This window comes from Phocoena sinus, chromosome 3, assembly GCF_008692025.1.
Source record: "Phocoena sinus isolate mPhoSin1 chromosome 3, mPhoSin1.pri, whole genome shotgun sequence".
In the NCBI taxonomy this organism is placed as follows: Eukaryota; Metazoa; Chordata; class Mammalia; order Artiodactyla; family Phocoenidae; genus Phocoena; species Phocoena sinus.
Window position 1 is genome coordinate 127,518,520 of NC_045765.1, and position 25,539 is coordinate 127,544,058.

The 25,539-nt window shown below is 37.6% G+C and overlaps 1 protein-coding gene across 8 annotated transcripts in view; it reads left to right on the plus strand.

The window, feature by feature from the left end:
• Positions 1-25,052, plus strand: part of PDE4D (phosphodiesterase 4D) — a 1,151,628-nt gene extending 1,126,576 nt beyond the window's left edge. For all 8 annotated transcript variants that reach the window (XM_032626898.1, XM_032626892.1, XM_032626893.1 and 5 more), the window contains 9 exons: positions 7,842-7,935; positions 9,305-9,477; positions 10,034-10,132; positions 10,988-11,152; positions 12,404-12,503; positions 17,058-17,212; positions 18,655-18,777; positions 19,277-19,459; positions 20,177-25,052. In XM_032626898.1, the coding sequence (XP_032482789.1) occupies positions 7,842-7,935; positions 9,305-9,477; positions 10,034-10,132; positions 10,988-11,152; positions 12,404-12,503; positions 17,058-17,212; positions 18,655-18,777; positions 19,277-19,459; positions 20,177-20,590 (1,506 nt within the window). In that variant the 3' untranslated portion in view covers positions 20,591-25,052. The remainder of the gene's footprint in view (positions 1-7,841; positions 7,936-9,304; positions 9,478-10,033; positions 10,133-10,987; positions 11,153-12,403; positions 12,504-17,057; positions 17,213-18,654; positions 18,778-19,276; positions 19,460-20,176) is intronic.
• Positions 25,053-25,539: the final 487 nt, after the last annotated feature.

The window sequence follows — 25,539 nt, forward strand, 5'->3', positions numbered from 1 at the left end:
AATTCATAGAAATGACTCTGAAAGGATTGGCAATTCTTATTTAAGAATGAACTATGAATTATGTAGAGTTTTATGGTGGTTATTCATCACTGTGAGAGGGGAAGCCCATTCATCTTTTCATGCGGCAGCCTCAGCTATAGGGATACCATTATTAAATGGCGTTTACCAGAGGTGAGGAGGAAAACCTCCTCCCCAGAGGTTCACCCTTGCCAACCAATCACAGAGCAACCTGGGCCTGGTCCACACCCCCTGCCCTGTTAGACCCAGGGACGCAGTGTGATTGGTGCATAGTTGGGGTTTTATGGGAGGGGTTTCTTGTCACTCTTCCTGGCTTCCCTGCAGTTCCTTATTTGGTAGCTTTTGACAGAACTAGTCTTTCTTGCAGCTAAGCATCTTGACATACATTATTCATTAAGCCCTGGAGCTCAGGGAGAGAAAGATGCAGACCCTTAGATCTTTAGATGTTTCTTTATCACATGAATTGTCTTTATTCAGAATAGTGGTTGAATTCTGTTGCATTCTGGAGTTTTACAAATGGAATGCATTCAATGGGAAACCAACTGGATGGGATCTAATGCGAGGCTTTCTTATGTGTACTTAATTACCAAAAATCTTTAAAAACCTACATACTCTGTGCTTGTGGAGATTGTTAAAGTATCAAGGTTTTGAAGATACACATATTTTAGAATTTATTGTCTCTCTATATAATCAATCAAAAATGCCTGAAGCAAACTATTTACTGTCAGTATCTTGGGGCTACATAAAGGTAAGATTTATTTAGCCTTTGTAAACTCCTGATTACTCTGAGTACATAACTAATAATTTTAATAAATTACAATGGAGTTAAGCTTTCTAAGCAATCTTTTATTTTTTCCTTAGCTATAAACTACAGAAGAAATGTGGGTTTTTAGTGGTCAAGATAAGGAGAAATTGTAGAACTTTTATTAGTTATAATTTGCATGTTAAAATAGCTTTTTAATGTTCAGCGTTTCTTCTGTTTTGTCATGTGGTATAAATTTGAGTTATTCTTTTAAGTATCAAGGTAATTAAATTCATTGGAAATAAATACTTGGGCTAAATTATAACTGGTACATGGGCTCTAATTAGTATGTAGCACTTAAAGTTTATAAAAATTAATTTGTGGCTCTTTCTAAAAATCTGTACTGCTTTTACCTGATGAAGAGTATGGTTTTTTTCACCTTTGTATATAAAGCTCTAGATGACATTAAAGTTGACATTACTTGACTTTTCAGGTGATATCTTATTAAAATGAACACTTGATCCTCTATTTGTAAAACTGGAAGATGTAAATTTATATGATACTACTATTTTTGTTAATCTCAAAAAATGAATTAGTACACTGCCTTTAATAAGATTGTGTTCCTGCTTGGCAAGCTTCTTACACATGCCCTGTGGTAATGCTAACCTGGCGATCCTAGCTGTTTAATAGAAACCTGAAGTAGAAAAACCTTTTTCAGTCCTAAAGGAGGCATCACTTCAGAAATTAGAATTTATTCTGGAATATTTGAACAAATCACAATACACATTTTTAAAGAATCCTTTTCCATTACTTTAAGGACGCTCAGATTGTAATACTTTGCATTTTCTTTGTTTCTTTTTAAAGGAGAATGTCCTCTTTCCTGTGAGATTTACTCGCATTCTAAGCAAACTTATTTCAGTTTTAGTTGTCTGAATAGTCATGATTTTCCACCTCCCTTTAAATCTAGATGGTCCAGATTTTTGTAATTTTCATTATTTGAATTTTGCTAGCCATTTCTTAGTTTAAAATGTTTTTTAAATATAGAAAAATGTGGAGAATAATAAAGAAGCCCCCTCCCTCCAGAGGGACTTCCCTAGAAGTCATTTCTTAGCTTTTAGACAGTTCATATATGATAGCTTTTTAAAGGGCTTCACGTTTGTGTTATAATTATGAATAATACCTTCAGGAATCTAAACACAGAATTTTAGTGCTTTTTGAGAAAATGTTTGCTGGAAAGCTTTATGCTTTTAATACCATATTGCTAAAAACACTTAGGAAGGACCAATATAAATGTATTTAGTCTTATTACGTATTTTGAAAGATTTATTTTTATATAGCTAATACAGTATTTCTTTTAGCTTTTAATGCTGATATCCACCAAAGTTGTAGTGTACCACAGTGAAGCATATTCAAATGATTTTTAGCAGAATGTTGTGGGGAAAAATAAACATTTACTTAATATGTAAACTTTACCACTTTCTTAATTATATACTAGAGGATATATAATGTACCCAGTAGCACATTGGCATGAGGGGGAAGTACAGGGATTAAATTTAAGAATACTTTAATTTTGTTCTATTATTTAATTTTGTTTCATGCACAGTCTTAAATATAGAACATAAATTGGAAAACTGGAGTTGAAAAAGCAATATACAGTATTCAATTCAACTGCACTTTCACTTTCTTTTATGCTTTAAATTTGCTGCATACAGACATTCTGATGCATAATGAGAACAAAGGATTTGAAAGCATTCACTTAGAGATCTTCCTCTGTTTTTCTTTGTTGCAACAATAATTCTACATATTATTTCAGACTATTTAGAGACCAGAAACCATCAGAATAACTCATCAGCCAAAAATATTTAGAGGTCACTTTTAAAGATATCTAAATGCTCAATTAAATAGCTCTGCATTTTGCAACCAGTTCTTTTGAAAAGCAGTTCTGAATTTTGTCACTTATTGAGAACCCATAACAGTGTTCCTGAAAAAGTACATTCTATTACCTTTTCTAATCATTTTCCCCCTCATGGCAATTATATATCATTATCTTAATAAATGGTATGTAGTTATCTTAAAATGAGAGAAATTCCACTTGCATTTTTAAATGATTGTTGAATGGTTAAGTTTATTGTTCTTTAGCACATCCTGCTGTGCACTCCCAAGACCAAACTGTAAGAGCAACTGCCAGTTGAGAAAACTCTGATGGTAATTTTTGTGCTTATTAATTTAGCTTCCCTGGACTGTATGTTTTATATCAATAGCACAAAAAGGAAGCCATATTAATTCCTCTTAGAAAGTGCCCTTGCGTTACAACTTAATTGACTCTCTGGGAATTGTCTTTAGGAAATCTCCCATACTCTTGGGGAAAAAGAGGACTGCTTAAAATATTGTGTCATCTAATTATGTTGAAAGGAAATGTTGACTTCCTTGGAGCACCTCACAAGTGGGAGGGAGATAAGTGTGCCATGAAGGGTTTCTCCACCCATGCTTTTGAGTTTGGAACAAAGGCAGAAGGGTAGTCTGGGAATATATGTGTATGAATCAGAAATAATCAGTAGAATATAATCTGTCATTTATCAGTCTGTACAGTAGAATCCTTTCACTGGCATTTTTTTTGCCTCAGTTATCCGTACCAACTGGCTATTTTGATGAGTTGTGTAATCAAACTGACAGGAAAAGACACCTCGTTCTTCATATTCTGACAGATAAATCCAATCATTTGTGTGGCATATCTGCAGATACCAAGCAGTTTTTCTGCTTGGGCGTATGGCATCATATTCCTCCTACCAGGTTGCTTACAAGTTAGAAGGTGTCTCTATAGAAAAACTGGGCTCCTATCTACCTTTTCCAGGGGCACCAACTCCCCCACACCCCACGGAGGTTGCATCGTTTTTTAGTTACATTGAGAGAAATTCACAGAGGGCAGGCGGACAGTGGTTCCTGTATAACACACTGTAGAAATGCTAGGAGTGGCTGATAGCCTTACCTATTCCCCCAGCTTTTAAGAAAGGACTTTGTCATGACCAGGCAGTTCTTAATAGCAACTTTTATCTCATAGCACAGACAATTCAGGTCAAAGAAATATTTCATTAAATATATGTTTAAGATATTTAGCAGACTCTCTTGAATATATTTTGCCCAAAGAGTAGATTTTTTCCAAGAGTAAAATTTCATTCATTAAACAGGATTTACTTACCTTTGTGCCTTATGCGTGGTATTATTGTTATATTTTTGAAGCATGGTGACCATTTCTTATATGACTAATACCCTAATTCTTTTTTGGAATTGGTAAGGGAGCTAGATATTTAGATATATATTTTGTGTGAGCCTAAGTATAGTTAGATCTTCCATCCATTTGCCCTGCAATGATAAAAATCAGCTATCACTATAAAAGGGCCCAGGAAACTGGGAGATAGAAAGAACTCAATGTTGAGCACCCACTGTGTGCCAGTGCGAGTTAAATAATCTAATACATTCCTGGTTGATAGCCTGTAATTTACTTAAGAAAATATAACTTTATAAAAAGATGAGCAGAAAATTTTTTGAACGCTATTGGAAATGTCTTCATGAACATTCTTGGAGGATTCCAAATTTTATGTTTCCCCCAGCGGATCATAATATATAATGCTCAGTGAAAATAAGCAGCAACCCACGTTTCGTACACTACGTGATGCCAGTTTTAAAAATATATATACATCCTTGTGACTTATTTATTTCATAACTGGTTGTTTGTACCTCTTAATCCCCTTCTCTTATTTTGCCTATCCTTACCCTGCCCCCCACTCTGGCAACCACTAGTTTTTCTGTATATGCGAGTCTGTTTCTGTTTTGTTATATTTGATCATTTGTTTTGTTTTTTAGCTTCCACATATAAGTGAAAACATACAGTATTTGTCTTTCTCTGACTTCTTTCATTTAGCATAGCACTCTTCAGGTCCATCCATGTTGTCACAAATGGCAAGATTCCATTCTTTTTTATGGTTGAGTAATATTCCACCGGGTATGTGTGTCTATATATATATATAGAGAGAGAGAGAGACACACACACACACACATATATATGAGATATATATATATATATCATAAGATGTAATGTACAGCACAGAGAATATAGACAATAAAATTACAATAACTTTGTAGGTACAGAATCTATAAAACGTTTAGTCACTCTGTTGTGTACCTGAAACTCATATGATATTTTTAAGTCAACTGTACTTCAACAAATATATATATACAAATGAAAAAAAAAGGCATAGAAGGAAATATAGCTATTTATATATGGTTATTAGCAGTGGGACAGTGGGGTTGTACATGAGTTCTAATTTTTTCTATATAGCTTTCTAGATTTTTTATATCCCATATACATTTTATAATCAGAGTAAGTTATAAAAAAAAATACACAAAGAAAGTGAACTTTGTGTTCCTGAGTTTGAGAATAACCTCTCTCAACCTGTAAGTTAAACAACCAGAGGCATTTCTATTGGTTGTAGCCAGTTCTTCAGTTTTGACTGCAAGAGAATGCTAATATGCATTTCTTGTATTCAAAAGTCTGTTGAGGGCTTCCCTGGTGGCACAGTGGTTGAGAGTCTGCCTGCCGATGCGGGGGACGTGGGTTCGTGCCCCGGTCCGGGAAGATCCCACATGCCGCGGAGCGGCCGGGCCCGTGAGCCATGGCCGTTGAGCCTGCGCATCCGGAGCCTGTGCTCCGCAACGGGAGAGGCCACAACAGTGAGAGGCCCGCGTACTGCTTAAAAAAAAAAAAAAAAAAAAGTCTGTTGAAATTTTTTATTGATCTCTCTCAGTACTTTACAGTGATAAATTCTTATACCTAATCTAGGTGGTCAATAAGATTAACTCTGGAAGCTATTTGCCAAATTATCTTGAATTAGAACACCTTGGTATGAATTATGCAGAGATCAAGATTTTTTTAAAAATTCTAGTAAACTAATTAAATACTGAGTTAGAATTACATTTCAGACATTACTAAACAATGAACTCACTACTCTCTTTTTCCAGACTTAAATGAGGATTTATGGGGAAATTCAAAATTTTAAAGGCTACTAAATATTAGAGTAATATGTGACTTTTTTGGATCAAGTATCTGATAGTTACTGTATGTTAATGTATGTTAAGAGAAATATTAAGGTATATTAAAAGGTCTATTTGGGTTATTTTGGAAGTCAAAGGAAGATACATTAAGAAGCAGTTGAAGTAGTTGAGAAAACCATAATTCAAAAAGAGTCATGTACCACAATGTTCATTGCAGCTCTATTTACAACAGCCAGGACATGGAAGCAACCTAAGTGTCCATGGACAGATGAGTTGATAATGAAGATGTGGCACATATATACAGTGGAATATTACTCAACTCAAATAATGTTTGAGTTATTTGTAGTGAGGTGGATGGACCTAGAGTCTGTCATACAGAGTGAAGTAAGTCAGAAAGAGAAAAACAAATACCATATGCTAACACATATATATGGAATCTAAAAAAAAAAAAAATGGTTCTGAAGAACCTAGGGGCAGGACAGGAATAAAGACACAGACGTGGAGACGTAGAGAATGGACTTGAGGACATGGGAATGGGGAAGGGTAAGCTGAGACAAAGTGAGAGAGTGGCATGGAGATATATACACTACCAAATATAAAATAGGTAGCTAGTGGGAAGCAGCCGCGTAGCACAGGGAGATCAGCTCCGTGCTTTGTGACCACCTAGAGGGGTGGGATAGGGTGGGTGGGAGGGAGATGCAAGGGAGAGGGGATATGGGGATATATGTATATGTATAGCTGATTCACTTTGTTATAAAGCAGAAACTAACACACCATTGTAAAGCAATTATACTCCAATAAAGATGTTAAAAAAAAAAAAGCAGTTGATGGATGGAAAAGCATAACATCATGGAGAATTCTGGATTTTGATAACGCCATGTAGTGGTGGTAGATAAATTCCAGGTGATAGACAAATTTCTTTGGATAAAATAGGCACCGGAGCGCCAGTAAAATAAATTGTGAAGCAGTGAAGTTTCAACTGAACAGGTCAATTTTCAGTTGTTTTTATGGGACTTAGGAAGATTGGTAAATTCTGTGAATGTTTGAGAACCAATAAATCCCTACTTAGAAAAAACTTTACAAAGGAAATATCATATAGTATCTATTCAAATATTTTCTCCATAGTTCTGGGAGAGTACTCAAATACATCTATCCAGTTTTGCTTTGGGGGAAAAGACTACATTTTAACCTCTGACCAGTATACTTACTCATTTCTGCTAATGACAAATTAATTGATGAAAACATACCATGTTTTATTGTGTGGCAACCCTTTTGTATGTTTCTAAATTAGTTTTTTTCTCTTCTCTAAATACTAATAATGCATGTTATTTTTTATGCCTTTTTTCCCCTTAATTAATGTCGTCCTTGAGTGTCTCAATCTGTGCTGTCCAATATGGTAGCCCCTAGCTACATGTAACTATTGAAGTTTAAATTAATTAAAATGAAATAAAATCCAGAGTTCAGCTCCTCATTTGCACTAGCCACATTTCAATTGCTTGATAGCCATATATGGCTAGTGGCTCCTGTAATGGATAGCGGAGATTATAGAATTTTTTCATCATTGTAGGAAGTTCCATTGGATGGCACTGATCTAAAGAGTCAGGATAGGTTAAAAATTCTTTGGGGGCTTCCCTGGTGGCGCAGTGGTTGAGAGTCTGCCTGCCAATGCAGGGGACACGGGTTCAAGCCCTGGTCTGGGAAGATCCCACGTGCCACGGAGCAGCTGGGCCCGTGAGCTACAAATACTGAGCTCTGCGCGTCTGGAGCCTGTGCTCCGCAGCAAGAGAGGCCGCGACAGTGAGAGGCCCGCGCACCGCGATGAAGAGTGGCCCCCGCTTGCCACAACTAGAGAAAGCCCTCGCACAGAAACGAAGACCCAACACAGCCAAAAATAAATAAATGAATAAATAAATTTAAAAAAAAAAAAAAAAAAAAAATTCTTTGGCATATTTTCTGTATCTCAACATATGCTTATGTTATTTCACTTCAACTTTCCTCTTCTGTTATTTCATTTTATCTTTCTGTTTTTCAGTTTAAAAGGATGCTTAATCGAGAGCTCACCCATCTCTCTGAAATGAGTCGGTCTGGAAATCAAGTGTCAGAGTATATATCAAACACATTCTTAGGTGAGAATAACAATTTAAATGCAATTTTTAAAAGTTTTTTGCATTGTTTGTTTTTGGAAGCAGACTGGGGTGCAGACTTATTTTGGAAATAAGAGTTAGGAATTCCATTTGTTTTCATTCATCATATTAATAATTTGAGCCTCTAAGCTTTAGAATCTAAGGTGACAAAGGATGTGTTTTATCTTTTTGTTTTATTCAGGACTTCAGGGACTCTCTGAATTAAAGTTGTATATTGTCCGTTTTTCCAAAGTACTCAACTGTAAAATGTATCTTATAGAGAGATCTATTCATGCATTCAACAAATTCTTGTTAAACGCCAGTCATTGCTGGGCACTAGGTATTTAATGATCAATTAGAAATGGTCCCTAAACTCAATGAGTTGATAGCCTGATGGGCACCATGCCTGGTAGACTGGAGAGACAGATAAATATAACAGAAGAGCTAAAAAAAAGCTTGCTGATAATAGCTGACAGTATGGTGTACTGGGACACCACTACCCCACCCTCCGTCCACAGAAAGAAAATGCAGTAAAGGAAAACCAATAACTTGAACACATCCTTGATCTGAATTTACTTTCAAAACAAAACTGTCATAATAGCTGATTAGCACATTCACTAAACAGGCATTTATTGAACACACACTCTGTGCAAGGACAAGTTAAAGGAGCTCACTGTCTTGAAATAGTGAATGAGTGTACTGAGACATCTGATGTCTTATTTGAAAACAACAATTAGCTTTTGTGAATCTGCTATTTAGTTATCAGATAATATTGGAGGTACTCTGCGCTCCCCATAAAACCTTATTGCATTATTCCCCCATCTCACTATCGTATAGAAAACGTAGACTAGCAGTAGCGATCTAAGTCCTTCACATACGCTGTGTTTGCTCCCACAGAATGACCCATTTCAGTAAGCTATTAGGTTCACACAGTGCTGATTTTATATTTGTGCACGAAGTTTCTTCCATTTCAAAGTAGGTATTGAAACTGGAGTTCTTAATTGGCAAGAGCAGTGTTCTCACCACTAAGTGAATTTTAAATAGGAATGAAATCGATGAGCAGTGAAAATAACCGGTGTCTCTTGCCTTTTCCAAGTCTGCTATCGTAAGTTTTTCAAAAGACGTAAGCACTGAATACATTGGATGTTAATTATTTTGCAGTGGAATTTATTTGCTTAATTTTGTGTTTGAGAGTATCAAATTAAGTCCACATCGAATTATAAATACTCAACTTCTTTAAAAGGAGTTTTACTTGGAAATATTTCCTAGAATATATACTGATCAATTAAAATCCGCCATTATGCATGTTATAATAAAAAAAACCCAGGTAGAATTAATAGTAAATGAAGAATTTTTTTTTTTAATTTTTAAGATAAGCAACATGAAGTGGAAATTCCTTCTCCAACTCAGAAGGAAAAGGAGAAAAAGAAAAGGCCAATGTCTCAGATCAGTGGGGTCAAGAAATTGATGCACAGCTCCAGCTTGACTAATTCAAGCATCCCAAGGTTTGGGGTCAAAACTGAACAAGAAGACATCCTTGCCAAGGTAAGACGATTTCAAGTATCCTGATCAGAAATATGCAGTGAACTTTGATACCTTCTCTTTTATATAAATGGAAAAGTTTATTAATTTGTGGGAGGTTTTTTTTGGAAGATGGGAAAGCCCTTTATAAAGCTCTTTCTAAATCACTTGGGTTTTATTAATATGTGGGCTTAGACAGGCAGTTTGGTGTTCTTTATTTTTGCATCTATATTTGATTCTTTGACCTTAAACAATTAAAAAGTCTTTTAGGAGAATAATTAAAGTTTTTGAGAGTAGGTTTTAACTATTGGAGAAATACTTTGAGATCAATATTTCAAGTATGTAAATATGTTTTATTGTCAGAGACGTAAGGTTAAGCCACACCATTCAGTTTCTAGTATGCTTCAGCGGATTTGCCTAAAGTTTGCCTGTACTTACATGGTGCATCATTACATTTAAAATGAATTTTTTTTAAAGTTAATGATCTTTTCATTGAAGTCAGTAATTTTTAAATGATTGTGTTCATTGTTTCCTGTTCTACTTCTGCAATCAGATTTGTTCTATCTTTCGTTAACCCCAGGAACTAGAAGATGTGAACAAATGGGGTCTTCACGTTTTCAGAATAGCAGAGTTGTCTGGGAACCGGCCTTTGACTGTTATCATGCACACCATTTTTCAGGTAATGCAGTTAAGTTCTATCACCCCTCTTTTATTTGGTGTCATAACGTCCAGTCTGTGAATTGTGCATGCATTTTATCTTCTTCACTTCTTACCCTCTTTGACTTATTTTGATAACTTTTTTCAAAATAAGGATACAGAAAGGTTAGCTTGTGGGTAAAACACAAATCAATTGTGTTATTTTTTTCCACTGAAGAAAAAGATGTGATGTGGGCGAATTAAAGCACTTCATTAAAATAAGAGTTTAAAAATCATCCACGTGATCCTGACTTGCATAGAGAATGGAGCGCTAACTTTACAAATTGAATAAGCCCTTTGCTGACTAATCTTAGTATGTAATTTCTTCAGTCACTGTCTTGTGGACTGCTCTCTTCTTCACATCGGTTTCTCATTCTTGTCAAGTTTTTGCCCCAGTTCAGTGTTAGGATTTATATGAGAAGTCGCAGCTATAAACACCCTGGGACATGGAAGGGCAGCTCCAACCCTCGAGAGGATATTGTGTCTCACTTGTTTTGATCCAGTATCCTTGTCATTGGTGTTGTACTGAAGCTGCCTTCAGGATCCCGGGACACAGATACTTTGATAGTTGGCAGCTCATTCCTGACACCATATAACTTGAGAAAAGCATTGCTGGGCTCCAGAAGGACAAGTCGACTCTGGTTTTGTCCCTGAAGTCCCTGGATCATTCCCAAGGGTTTTCATTGTCTTCACTAGACATTGAGAGAGTGCTACTCCCATTTCTGGGTTATCCATAGGCGACACTGGGGGTGATATTTTGTTGTTGTTGTTATTAACATACTGTATGGAAAATCTTTTCTATAAGGACAAAATGTTAAGAGAATTTCTTCTCCCCCAGGAACGGGATTTATTAAAAACATTTAAAATTCCAGTGGACACTTTAATTACATACCTAATGACCCTGGAAGATCATTACCACGCTGATGTGGCCTACCACAATAATATTCACGCTGCAGACGTCGTCCAGTCAACACACGTGCTGTTATCCACACCTGCTTTGGAGGTAAACCTGCTTTCTAAACCTTTGAAAACACTAACTTGCCACTCATAATGGTTTCTCCAACTTTTATACTGAAGGGGGCACAGGGCAAACAATAATCGACTTCACTAGAAATATTATTGAGTTATGGGAGCGAAATGTCATTGTGGTAAATAAACAGTTGAGTCTTTGAATTTTGTCTGTGATAATTAATCAAAGATTTAGGGGGCTTCCCTGGTGGTGCAGTGGTTGAGAGTCCGCCTGCCGACGCAGGGGCCGCGGGTTCGTGCCCCGGTCCGGGAAGATCCCACATGCCGCAGAGCGGCTGGGCCCGTGAGCCATGGCCGCTGAGCCTGCGCGTCCGGAGCGTGTGCTCCGCAACGGGAGAGGCCACAGCAGTGAGAGGCCCACATACCGCAAAAAAAAAAAAAAAAAAAAAAGATTCAGGGATTCCTGTGTTTTATGATACTGCTTCTTTGAAATGATCTAGTGGACATTCCACAAAGCAAATCTGGCTTCCTCAGTTTTCAGTTAGTGTGGGGTTTTTTGGGAATTTAGCCTGAGGATTTTTTCAGTTATAGTTCAAAGATGATTATTTTATAAAATATCAATACTAGCAATGCATTGGTATTTTTCATAGAACTTATTAGAAGGAAACACATCTTTAATGTTACCAGATCCTATGAAGTTGTTCCATTAAATGTTTAGTAAAGCAGTTTGATTTCCTTCATTGTTTGGGAGAGAGATTCTCTTTGCTAATATATTTCATAGTTCGGATTGTTTCATTATAAAACTGTTAATACGTCATCGTTTGAGTGAAGAGTTCTCAGCTGGGGGTGATTTTCCCTTTTACTCGTACTCCTCCCTTCCCCCAGGGACATTTGGCAATATGTGGAGACATTTTTAGCTGTCACAACTCGGGGGTACATGCTACTGGTATCTCATGGGTAGAGGCCAGGGATCCTACTAAAAATCCTGTAATTCACAGGATGGCCTCCCATAACGAACAATTATCCGGCCCCGAATGTCAGTTTTGCTGAGATTGAGAGTCCCTGTTTAGAATGGAAGAAAAGAAAATAATTGCTCATGTCATTAATTTTATGCACATTTTCAGAATATCCTTAAACATCATCTTAAATACTTTTAAAATAAGCCATTATTTTCTATAAAAAATTTGTAGATGCTCATTTTTTTAATATTTTAAAAAAATATAACCATTGGAAAAGGTTTGATCATGAGTTATAATAAAATCAGATATTGTCTGGATTTTTTCAGGCTGTGTTTACAGATTTAGAGATTCTTGCAGCAATTTTTGCCAGTGCAATACATGATGTAGATCATCCTGGTGTGTCCAATCAGTTTCTGATCAATACAAGTAAGTAAAGCATACTTATTTTTGCAGAAAAAATCTTCCTTTGTACATTTTAGAATGACTGAGAGTCTTTATAGAATGACTGAGAGTCTTTATGTTTCCAGAGCCATAATGTTCTCTTGAGATGTGCAGATAGGCGTTTCAGTGGTAGCATATGTTAATGTAGTCTAGCTCTAAAAATTATATTCATATCCCATGAGGCATATGATGTTTGAAAAACATGCATTCCAGTACTTCTCTAGAAATAATATATTACCATATTAGTAGACAAGGGCAATCAAAAGTGAAAATTTGCCGAAAGATGTCGATAGTTAGATTGCCCCTAAAGTTTCAAATAAAAGAAGTTATCAGAATAAATGTTAAATTCGTCATTTTCTGTAGGTTGTCATTTAATCCTCTCCAGAGGCTGTAACTCCTCTTTCCCTCTCCACCACCATGCCCTGCCCTGTTCTTTCCTTTTTATTTTATTTTTTTATTAGAAATATCTCCTTTATTTTATTTTTTTAAAATTTATTATTATTTTTTTTAATTTCTCGCCGCAGCATGCAGGATCTTAGTTCCCTGACCAGGGATTGAACCCCTGCCCCCTACCAGTGGAAGCGTGGCGTCTTAACCACTGGACCGCCAGGGAAGTCCTTGTTCTTTCCTTTTTAAATCTCCTGCTGAGGGCAGTAGGAACTTCTCTTTTGACTAACCATCTCTTTTTATTTAGTACTTTTTTAACCATTAATTTTTTCTCACTGGTGACATTTCATAAAATAAGTCATCACTGAATTTGGAAATATAAAGAATAGTAGACTCTTCAGTGTGCGACACCTCTGACACAGCTGCATAGAAAACCTCTGTAGGGAATGTTAGTGGTGCTTGAGCTAGGCTTTTGCAAAGAGGTTAAGCTTTACAGAAATTCTCTTCTTTCTGTACTTGAAGTTAACTGGTAAATAATTTACGTGTACCATTCATTATTAAATTCCCTCACACCATGGTAGATTAACATTATAAAGTCAGTTTTATATATGAAAAAATAAAGTTCAAAGTTGTTAATGTTTTTCATATCTGTTAAGGGTTTGCCTTTCCTCTTTGCCGTGAGTTGTGGATAATAGTCTCCTGGTGCCCCATAGCAATCTAGCTCCAGTAGCATCTGTGCCTTCACCATTCATTCACAACACAGCCAGATTTAAAGAGAGAATTTAAGTATAGCCTTGTTCTGAGAGATTTAACTCAGATCTTTTGGATTATTTACCTATTTGTATATTTTTAATAGCCTCTGGACTGCCCTGTAACAGAATGCACTTTAGTAACTCACTCATGTATAGGAGGATTGAAAGTCATGGATTTCCAAAAATGTGTGGATAGTCAGTACATTTTAGAAGTCTGGTTTATGAACTTATTTATCTAGGATTAGACAGGATAACATTTCATGTTTCAGCCACCTTATGAGAACCTATAATGGGGTGCTTTCAGGAGTCACCAAAACATTACTATATACTGACACATAAATATTAATATACATTAGAGGCAGCTACATGAGTTTACATTGTATCATTGGTTAGGGTCGACTGTGTCCTTTCTGTAAAGAACAGGAAGTTCATATAGTAAAAGGTACACTGCCAATTTTTTATTATCCTGGCTTGATTCATTTTTTTGATTCTTATGTATGTCTTGATATGTTCTTAATTTTATAGATTTTTAACAAATACATATAAATTTTGTTTTAATTTTTGCCATTAAGAAAGGTGTGCATTTTTTCTTTAAATTAATAATACCAAAATCAGACCTATGTGTTTTCTTTGCATCCTATTATATATAATATTGTATGTTCCCATATTATAACATTAGAATTAAGAATAGAGAACAAATTAAAACAACTGATAATAAAGTCACTGTCTTCCAAGTACTCTGATACATTTTTCAAGAAAAATGAGGACCAACTCTATTATTCTTTCTTGTGGACCCTCTAAGGGCAAATGGGCTTAGGCTGGCATCAGAGTACCCGTGGAGTCTGCAGTTTAAACTAGCAAGGCCTCAGTCCACAGATGGATCTGATGCCCTTTAAAGTTTCAGAGCCACTGAGAATAGATAATGGAGACATGTATGGGGTAATTATGCATACAGGACAGCGGCCAAGGGTGTCTGTTTATTAAGGTCATTTTGCTGATGATCTGCCTGAGGTGGAAGGGTAACTGACCGTGTTTCTGGAAGCATTTTGTTATTCAGTGATGCTGGCAGATCTCCTTTCTGTGGGGCCTCAGCAGCACAGGGTAGTCAACAGCTTTGGATTGCTGATGTTTTCTTGACGGTGGGGTGTGATGAGGCTGTGTTATACCTGAAAGAGTGAATGAGCATCGTCACCTGGTAGATGAAAGTTATCCCAGGGTTGATCAGAACCCCAGGGCATCATGAGAATTACTGCCTTAGTTAGCTGTTAACTAGGGATCAAGCCAGCAATCATTTTATTTCAGGACTCAGAAGAGGCTTAGTAGCCAGTAACACAAGTAAGTTTTAGCTTCACAGCATACTCTAAGGGAGTCCCTCTAATACCTTGCAAACTTGTAATAAATAGCCTTATGAAATACCCTATCAGAATTATGTGATTATTTTTAGCTACAGTAAACCCTTTTCGATAGATGTTAAATTTGTGCTTTCTCTTTCTTTTGGGGATTGTTTGAGCGTCAGTGGCTCAGGCTAGCACAGTCTCGGCTCTTAGCCTGGAGCTGGCGCTGCCAACCTGTCCAAAGCCAAAGGCTGAATCTGTGTTTCTTGTAATAAAGACTTGGAATCATCAGATCAGACTTCCTGTAGATGGGAGGTCACCTGTTCTATTTTAAGGGAGGCTGCATGGCTCGCCGTGGTGGAGGGGCACTGGGGCTCACCTGGCTGATTCCTAGGCCAGAGACACCTCTGCTTCTTAGTTGTAGTGACAGTTTTCATTAATCATTCTGCTTCTATTAGTTTTAGGCACCAGATGATTTGCTGTTAACGACACGTACACTCCTTGTAAACATGCTGCAGGTTTTGAGTCAGTTAAGCTTTTATATATGACGTAGGGGAATGGGGGACTCTGAATAGGATGTAAAGAAGTGGAAATTCCAGGTGAGAAGCTGCATAAGTCTTTTTCAAGGACAATACTATGTAAATAAATCCATAAAATGTAAATAGCATCATGAAATATTGAATAGAACACGTTAGGGGAGATTTATCTTAAAAAAAGCATTTCACATAACAGCATTGTTTTCTGAAACAGTGAAGCAGCGTCAGAACATATATAGCAGTAAATTTTACTTGGAAAACGAATACTTTCTGTTTATAGCAAAGATGCCTGGGTTTGGGGGGAAAAGATCTCCTCACACATTGGAACACAGTAGTCGTGTTCAAAGCTTATGACTTTTGAGATTCAAGAGCAGAGGCATTTCACTGTATGAAAGTGGAGCTGGACCTAGCGACAGTACACACACTTTATTTCACTGATCTCATTTTAAAATAAGCTTTCCACAGCTATATTTGTAGCTTATAAATAGAATGTTATTTTTCTGTATAAACCTAAAATCATAGGATTTCAGTCAAAATATACTTGAACCCCTCTCATCCTCCCTAGCTTCTTTAAAATAGTCATTGAATAGTATTGGATATTTCTTTATTAGAAAAGAACATATATTTTCCACACACGAGTCAGAAGAAAGATCAAATACATATGCTTTTAGTCTTTACAGTGACTTAAGTGGCAACAGAATGAAGCACCCGTCAGTTTTTTTTAATGACTACCTTATAGGTCTGAGTCTGCTATTTATAGGAACTAGGAAAGAGGCAGGATTTGTCACTACCTAAAATAGGTCCAGGGCAATTGTGGGGGAATGGCAGAATCTTCACTCTGGAGAAATGTAGGCAGCTAAACACCCGTCTCTGTGTGAAGCCCTGAACATGCAGCTGGGACGGGCAATATACATGTGTATAGTGACTGCCAAGATACTTGGAAAAGGAAATGGAAAAATGAATAAAGCTTTGCCTTTCAAAGCTATACTGTGAACCAAATAAGCACAAGCATGAACAAGTCTGATATTGTTCATGTGTTCCAAGCTGTTCTTGTACCTTCTCAGAGTACGAATAATCCTAAATCACATGCACTTTACATTGTATACAGTGTTGGGTAGGTGGTCCACAGTTGTCAGGAATACAACATTCTATGCTCTGGACATGTTGTAAATGTTAGGGATAATGTCTTCTTCTGCTGAGCTTACGGAGCTGCCTCTGGCAGATCCGGAGAGGAGGCTCAAGGTAACCTGGCCTAACTCTTCTTTCCCTTTAAAGCGGAGGAAGCTGAAGCCATGGGGTGAACTGACCTGCCGTGTGCCAGGAGCATTAGAATACACTCCCAAGATTCCAGGGATCTTTCTGTGGTTACATTAACTAGCAGACTTTCTCCTAGGTGTTGTCATGTAATGGGAATGCGAGCAGAGACGTTTAGGGGAAATTGCTTCCTAAACCCAAAATATCTCAGAATATGAAGAATAAGATAAACTTAGCCTAAATGGCTTTGCTAACCTTCTGTCTCTTTCTTTCAAGACTCTGAACTTGCCTTGATGTACAATGATTCTTCTGTCCTGGAGAACCATCATTTGGCCGTGGGCTTTAAGTTGCTTCAGGAAGAAAACTGCGACATTTTCCAGAATTTGACCAAAAAGCAAAGACAGTCATTAAGGAAGATGGTCATTGATATTGTAAGTAACTGATAAAAGCAAAAAGAGGACTGTGATGCAGGGTGTTTTTAAAAAGAAAAAAGAATGAGATGACTATCAGGGAAAGTATCGTGTATATTTCAAGATAACGCTGCCTTGTTTGTCCCAGAGGCTGGCCCTGCTGCTGGCAATGATGCTCCACTGCTAACAGTCTGGGGCTAAGAATAATGACAGCTTACCCTCATTCTAGGTTTATTTTCTGAACTCCTCCTGTCTGATGGCAGACAGAGATGGCTAACAAAAGCACAGGGAGCTGGCTAAAAAAATGGATTTTTTCCATTCAAAAACTGGAAAAAAAATCTCTGTCAGCGCAAGTGCCATGTAGAAACATGCATGACATTAGTCTTTTCTCTATGCATGTTCTTCACAGTGATTATGAGACACACGAATATCTCTGGTTGTCAAAAACGTAATCTGTTAAGCTTTGTACATACAAAGAAAGGCAGGTATTATCTGGTTTGGATAAGCAGAAAATTGACCAGAATATTGTTTCTGAAGTACTCTGTAAGCAACCTTGACTCACTCCATCGTAGTCCAGTAACCACTTTCTAGCACAAGGGATAGAAAAACTTCAAAACGTGCAATGGGGCTTCCCTGGTGGCGCAGTGGTTGGGAGTCCGCCTGCCGATGCCGGGGACACGGGTTCGTGCCCCGGTCCAGGGAAGATCCCACATGCCGCGGAGCGGCTGGGCCTGTGAGCCATGGCCGCTGAGCCTGCGCGTCCGGAGCCTGTGCTCCGCAACGGGAGAGGCCACAACAGTGAGAGGCCCGCATGCGCAAAAGCAAACAAACAAACAAACAAACAAACAAAACGTACGATGATGTCTTATCTATGGAAATATCCCTTTCTATCACTATGAAAGTGGCTGCCAGTGCCTGCTGTTTCTGTATACTGCACATATGTATCTGGGCTTCCAGGGAAGGTGATAGCAAAGGGGAGAAGACTCTGCCCCAAGAAGCAGTAAAGGATTCCCACACACAGCTATTAGACAGCAGAGTGGTTCTCCATTTCTTCTCACGTTCTCCATGATATTTTTATGTGCAAATTCTGACTTTTTTCCCCTGGACGTTTTTTACTTATTAAAATACTCTTTGTTGGGACTTCCCTGGCGGTCCAGTGGTTAAGACTTCGTGCTTCCACTACAGGACACACGGGTTCGATCCCTGGTCAGGGAACTAAGATCCCACATGCCAAGAGGTGTGGCTAAAAAAAAGAAAAGAAAAGAAATATCTCTACTGTATAGCACGGAGAACTCTACTCTCAATGCTCCATAATGACCTGTATGGGAAAAGAATCTAAAAAATAAAGAGTGGATATATGTATTGTATAACTGATTTACTTTGCTGTACGTGTGAAACTAACACAACATTGTAAATCAACTACACTGCAATAAAAATTTTTTTTAAATACCCTGTCTTTTAAGGTACTTGCAACAGACATGTCAAAGCACATGAATCTGCTGGCTGATTTGAAAACTATGGTTGAAACTAAGAAAGTGACAAGTTCTGGAGTTCTTCTTCTTGATAATTATTCTGATAGGATTCAGGTAAAGCATTCGAATTTGCTGTGTCTGAGTGTGTGTGTGTGTGTGTGTGTGTGTGTGTGTGTGTACACACATCTGTGTGTCTAGCTTAGATAAGATTTATGTCTCCTTTTCTCCAACTTATAATTTTAGTAGCTATAAGCAGGATTTTTATCCAAATTCTTAATCTTGAGAATTAACCAGATAAAATCCTGTTGGCCTTTTCAAGTGGAAATGCGTTAAAAAAAAAAAAAGTAACATCCTACAAAACCAACCACTTACGCAGCTCTGAATTTAATCAACCATGCACATGAACAGTTTCTCTTATGACACTTAGATGCAGTAGAAGTGGCATAATTTGGGACTATTGATACAGGTGTGAACTTCACACAGACACACCATGGTCGAGCTGTCTGGCACGACTCTTACACTACATGTATTTTTAAGTGTCACAGTCATCTGATGTGAATTTCTAGTAAAAATGGAGCAGGTGCTAAATAGAGAAGGCATTGATCTGTTTTAGGTCCTTCAGAACATGGTGCATTGTGCCGACCTGAGCAACCCAACCAAGCCTCTCCAGCTATACCGCCAGTGGACGGACCGCATCATGGAGGAGTTCTTCCGCCAAGGGGACCGAGAGAGGGAGCGGGGCATGGAGATAAGCCCCATGTGTGACAAGCACAATGCCTCTGTGGAAAAATCACAGGTGATGCCTTAAGCATAAAGCTTTCAGAGAGAACACAACTACACGGAACATTCGGTTACGCCGTATGCATGTCACACAGTATTTTATTGGGTTTTCTTAATTACTTTCTTTTGTCAAGCTCAATGTCCACCTTAGTGTTTGCAAGCCAAAAAATTCTTTGATTCTTAGAATTTATATTCATATAGTCATATATACGTTCATAGACGGTATATGCATTCATTGTGACTATATGTATATAGTATATTCATATGTGTAGAATTATTTCAGCTATCTCAATTCATAAGTGAATAAAGTTATATGAATCCATATAGAATACATGGCATTATTTCAGCTCTGTGGATTTACCTACGAATGGGCTATTCTAAAATAAAGTCCCAGCCTCAAGCCAAGTCCTGCCATGTAAACAACCGGAGGTTTTTTTACATCACAGACTCTTGGACTCAGAGTTCGAGAAGCTAGTTTTTACCAGCTAGTAACGACATTTTTTTATTGGTCTGCTACCTAAAATAATGACTGTTTTACCAAACTAAGGTTAGTAGTCTTCAGCTCAGTGTTATACTTGCAGAGCATATTATATTTTATATATTTTTCTGTAAATTCTATATATCATATATAAAAATTTAATTCAACATATCAATTAGTTACATTTGAGGGGGCTCCGTTAACCTCTTCCATTGTTTCTTAGTCCCAATCGGCTTTGTTTTTTTTTTTAATCAGGTGGGCTTCATAGACTACATTGTTCATCCTCTCTGGGAGACGTGGGCAGACCTGGTCCATCCTGACGCCCAGGACATTTTGGACACTTTGGAGGACAATCGTGAGTGGTACCAGAGCACGATTCCTCAGAGCCCCTCCCCGGCACCGGATGACCAGGAGGAGGGCCGGCAGGGTCAAACCGAGAAGTTCCAGTTTGAACTGACTTTAGAGGAGGACGGCGAGTCAGACACCGAAAAGGACAGTGGGAGTCAAGTGGAAGAAGACACTAGCTGCAGTGACTCCAAGACGCTCTGCACTCAAGACTCGGAGTCCACCGAAATCCCCCTGGACGAGCAGGCGGAAGAGGAAGCCGTGGGAGAGGAGGAGAGCCAGCCCGAGGCCCGTGCCATCGGAGATCACTCGCCCGACACATAACAGGGCAGAGACTTCCATGCCTTCTGTTTGTGTTTTTTGTTTTTTTAAGTAGAAACATTGTTTCCAAAGTGCATGTCACATGCCACAACTACGGTCACACCTCACTGTCATCTGCCAGGACGTTTGCGGAACAAAACTGACCTTGACGACTCAGTCTAGCGCTCAGGAATATCGTCACCAGTTTTTTCACCTCCATGTCATCAGAACGAGGGGGACATCTCCACGAACGGCAGTGTCCGAAGACTGCAGCTCGGTCGAGCTGAAGAAGCAGAGAAAATCAACTCCAATGTGTTTTCTGGGGAGTGTGGCTCATCAGGCAGCCCAAAAGTTGAGATGATTTGGGGGTTCTTTTCCTTTTTATTTGTTTGCAATATTTTCAGCAGAAAGAAGGCATTACATGGACGGAGTGAAGCAACACATGGGTCAGGAACAGGACACATTGTGAAGCTGTTACCAGGAAGAAGATGAGCCACAGAAATTGCATACTTTTCTAATTTCAAGTCTTCCTGATACCTGACTGAACAGTGTGGTTCAGTGAGCTGCACTGACCTCTACATTTTGTATGATATGTAAAACAGATTTTTTGTAGAGCTTACTTTTATTATTAAATGTATTGAGGTATTATATTTAAAAAACTACGTTCAGAACTTCATCTGCCACTGGTTATTTTTTTTCTAAGGAGTAACTTGCAAGTTTTCAGTACAAATCTGTGCTACACTGGATAAACCTAATTTACAAATTTTACTTGCACCTTAGACTTCATAGCAATTAACTGATTTGTAGTGACCCATTGTTTTATATACCAATGACTTCCATATTTTAAAAACAAAAATTGACTTTATGTTGCAGGAAACCCTTTTTGTAGGTCTTCGTTTACTGGCTTTTCGTTTCACTCCTTTCAGACATGCAGAGTTGCTCCCCACTTACATTTCTCTTCACCGTGTGCAAAGTGAATACTCGTTCCATAATACTTTGATGTGCATTCTGTCTAATGTGTCTCAAGCCTCATGGACACTCAGTCATCAGTTGGTGTTGTCTGAAGCAAGTGAGAGATATATAAATACCCAGTAGCTAAAATGGTCAGTCTTTTTTAGATATTTTCCTACTTAGCGTCTTCTGAGAACATTTTGCTGTGGCGATAGACCCTCATTTCACAAGTGCATGTCTTTGTAATAACCCACACATTTCATGCTCGTTTTTGTTTTCACAGTCATAGTAAGAACTTTTCCCCCCTGTGCTGCTTCATTATCAGTGTGTGTTTGAACCTCTGTCCACATTCACTGCGTGGGGTCTTATCAGATATATCACCACCATGCTGACTGATGCAAAGAACAGGTAGTCAAGTTAGAGTTAGAATTCTTTTCTGCCATGAGGTCACATATAATGACTAGCTTTTACTTTTGATTTACAAAGAAACGTTAACAGCTAGCTAGGTAATTTTTTAACAATATCAGCAGAATATATTAATGAAGACCAGTACAATGAATGCTCTTTTGTTTCTCTGATTTCACCATGGGATTAAGAACTGTATGAGGAATATTCCTGAGAAGTGATTTTAAGTGTAGCAATGACTCTTCCTTAAAGGACAGCCATGTAACACGTAGCACTTGATTTATCAGTTATCATTGATCCATAGGTATGTCTTGTGGAGAAGAACTTCTTTAAATACACTGACAGAAAGAAGTTGATGATGCCCCTGGCACCAGAGATTTGGCAGTATAATGCCGTTTTAAAATACTGGGCTGGGTAAGAAGATTCTGCGTAAGTCAAACATTAGAGATCGCTGTTGGCTAAATTTAGCATCAAGAAATGTATTACAATTTTAGAGATTGATTCCCAGTATTTATGTTCAGTTGGCATCTTGGGGCATTTATTTAGTTTGGACTTCCTTCCCACTTCAGCTCTTAATAAAGTGTTTACCGTCTCTGTGAAGAGTTTGGAGCCCGAATAATCATTTTTTAGAGCGACATCCAAGAACCCAAGTAGAGGCTAAAGGAGTATCAGACCAAACGGAAAATAAATAAAACACTAAATAAAATTGTAACCCTGAAAAACATTTATATTGGGGGTGTCAAAAGAAGCCATCTGGGGACTAATCACTAAGTCAGCAGCCAGGGAAATGACCCAAGCTGAAGATACTAGTTTAATCCCCTGAGATCCGCTGATGCTTAGGAATTTGGATAGAAAAATTATGTAGCTCCGATCTTTCACACAGAGCACAGGATAGGAATTGACCAATTGATTATCAGATTTCCACCCTCCTTCCCCTGTAAAAACCAGACTTTCAAAGAAAGTCTTATGTTTGGCAAGTGGTTTCACAAGAATGTTTGGAAACTTGTTTCCATTTTAATTTTATTTGTCCCTGATGGAGGTTTAGAGGAAAAGGCAAAGAATCTAGTGTTTATTCCTTTCTCCAAAATATTCTCATTCCCTCCCCTCCCTAATGCTTGGTATTTCCCCCACAGAGTGCCTAGAATCTTAATAATGAAAAAAAAAAATTAAAACAGCAATATGTCACAAACAAATCCAGACCTGAAAAGATTTATAACTGCACTAAAAAAGAGAGGCTTTTTTTTTTTTTTTCAATTTGTTGGGTTTTAATGGTCACATGTTGTAAAGATATCCACTGATGGACAATCAAATTGTAGAAGAGACATAATATCCAAAAGATAGGGACTAGTGCGCTATACAATATACTTCTCCTCTCCCTTCCCTTTTGCCAAAGTGTGCTTCAGAATTATACACCGCTTTAAAAAGAATATCCTTTTACAAGTGACTTTACATTTCCTAAAATGCCATAAGAAAATGCAATATCTGGGTACTGTACAGGGGAGAAAATGTCCAAGTTTGCATAAAACCAGTACATTTCAGCTTGCAAGTTACTAAACACAATAATGCTGTTTTAATTTTCTTTTACGTCACTTAAAATTCACAAGAAAATAATGTAGATAGAACAAATTGCAGACAAGGAAAAAAAACTTGAATGAAGTGGATTTTACAGAAAGCTTTATGATACTCTTTGAATGCATTATTTATTTTTTGTGCCATGCATTTTTTTCTCACCAAATGACCTTACCGGTAATACAGTCTTGTTTGTCTGTTTACAACCATGTATTTATTGTAATGTACATACTGTAATGTTAATTGTAAATTATCAGTTCTTATTAAAACATCATCCCGCAATGGGATGGTGTTGATATATTTGGAAACTCTTGGTGAGAGAATGAATGGTGTGTATACATACTCCTTGTACATTTTCTTTTCTTCTATAAAATAGTCTTGTCACCTTAGAGCTTGTTTATGGAAGATTCAAGGAAACGATAAAATACATAAAGGTATATAAAATTAAGAAAACATAGCTGCAGGTCTTTGGTCCCAGGGCTGTGCCTTAACTTTAATCAATATTTTCTTCTGTTTTGCTGCCTTTGAAAGTTAGGTAGTGGTGGGGCTAGGGCTGGGCATTTCACATCTAAGCTTTGATCTGTTGGATTTCTGGCAACAGCCGGATTTTACAGAAACACAGACAACGTCTGGAGCATTCTGAGACCCTTTTGAGAGACAAGCCCTTAGGTACTTTTTGCCATGAAGCAGCATGGCATATACGATGGTGATTTTTCCCTATCAGATACTAACTGAGCTACGTTAGTTAGTTACATTTGATTTTTTATTTTCAAACACTACTGGGAAGATATATTCTTGTCCAGTGATTATAAAAAGTCTTTTTTGGCTTCTAGAGCACATGGGCAAACAAATTTGATTTGAAATTAGAGCCGTAGGTCACGTGTGTTAGTAATTTATTCCTTGGCTTCCTGTCATGTTAAGGAAATATATAATATGAAAAAGGTCATGTTTTTAACCCTTCAACTAAGATGAACCAAATTTCCTTACGTATGTAAATCCATGTATTGAAACACAAAGTTTTATATGATGCCAATTCACACGGCATAATGGATTCACCATTCTCTAGAATCTGTTTCAGCAAAACTTGCATTGCTTTAGAATTTTTAAATTCAACTTTGCACAGCTCCTAAAAGCTATGAAAAATTCCCAGTGGCCCAGCCCTCAGGATGTGTGACTTAGTGAAAGGAGAGATTCTTTTTCTAGAAAAAATGAGCCTCCTTTTATTTTCTTTCTTTCTTTCTTTCTTTTTTTTTTTTTTTTTGACACAAACTGTAGATTTTAGCAGCCCTGGCCCAAAGGAATTTGATTACTTTTGTTTTAAACAGTACAACGGGGACACTATAATTACAAAAAAACATCCTTACTGATTTTAGTTGTTTTTAATTTGATTTCTTTGGATATATTTTCAGAGTGGTAAATTGTGTGTGAGCATTACAAATGATGATTCTTTTAGTGGTTTCATAGCCTCTCTTACAGCCCATGGGGATAGTACTGTACATCAATACCTTCATATGAAATTTTTATATGCAATGGAAATAAAAGCATGGGTTGATTCTGCCTATTTATGACTCGATCTTTTACAAATAAAAGGTTATTCATTTTAACTTGTAGTTCAGTCAGCACAGGTGTCCGAGGGCCATGAAGATTGTTAAGGAGGGATGGAGGAGGATAGTGACATCGTACATTACTATTGATAGTCACAGTCCAATGAAACCAAATTATGTAGATTAATCTTGCTGCAGAAAAAAAATGCCAAAATTATGTAAATGGCCTACAACATTAAGCACAGTGTTTTGTAAACAACCTTGGGAAGGGGACTTCTCTAATTGAGTATGCTGGCATCCTGAAAGTTATTCAGATACTCCACAGTTATTTGTTGGGTCCCTACTCTGCAGACTACAAGGTTGTGAGGATTCAGCAGGGAACGAGACATAATTTCTGCTTTTGTGAGCTTACGGTCTAGAAGAGACAAAGGTATTAAACCATCCCGTACACAGCATTGTAAGTGTCCTCAGTGCAGCAAAGAAGCTCAGGTGCTGCAATTGAGC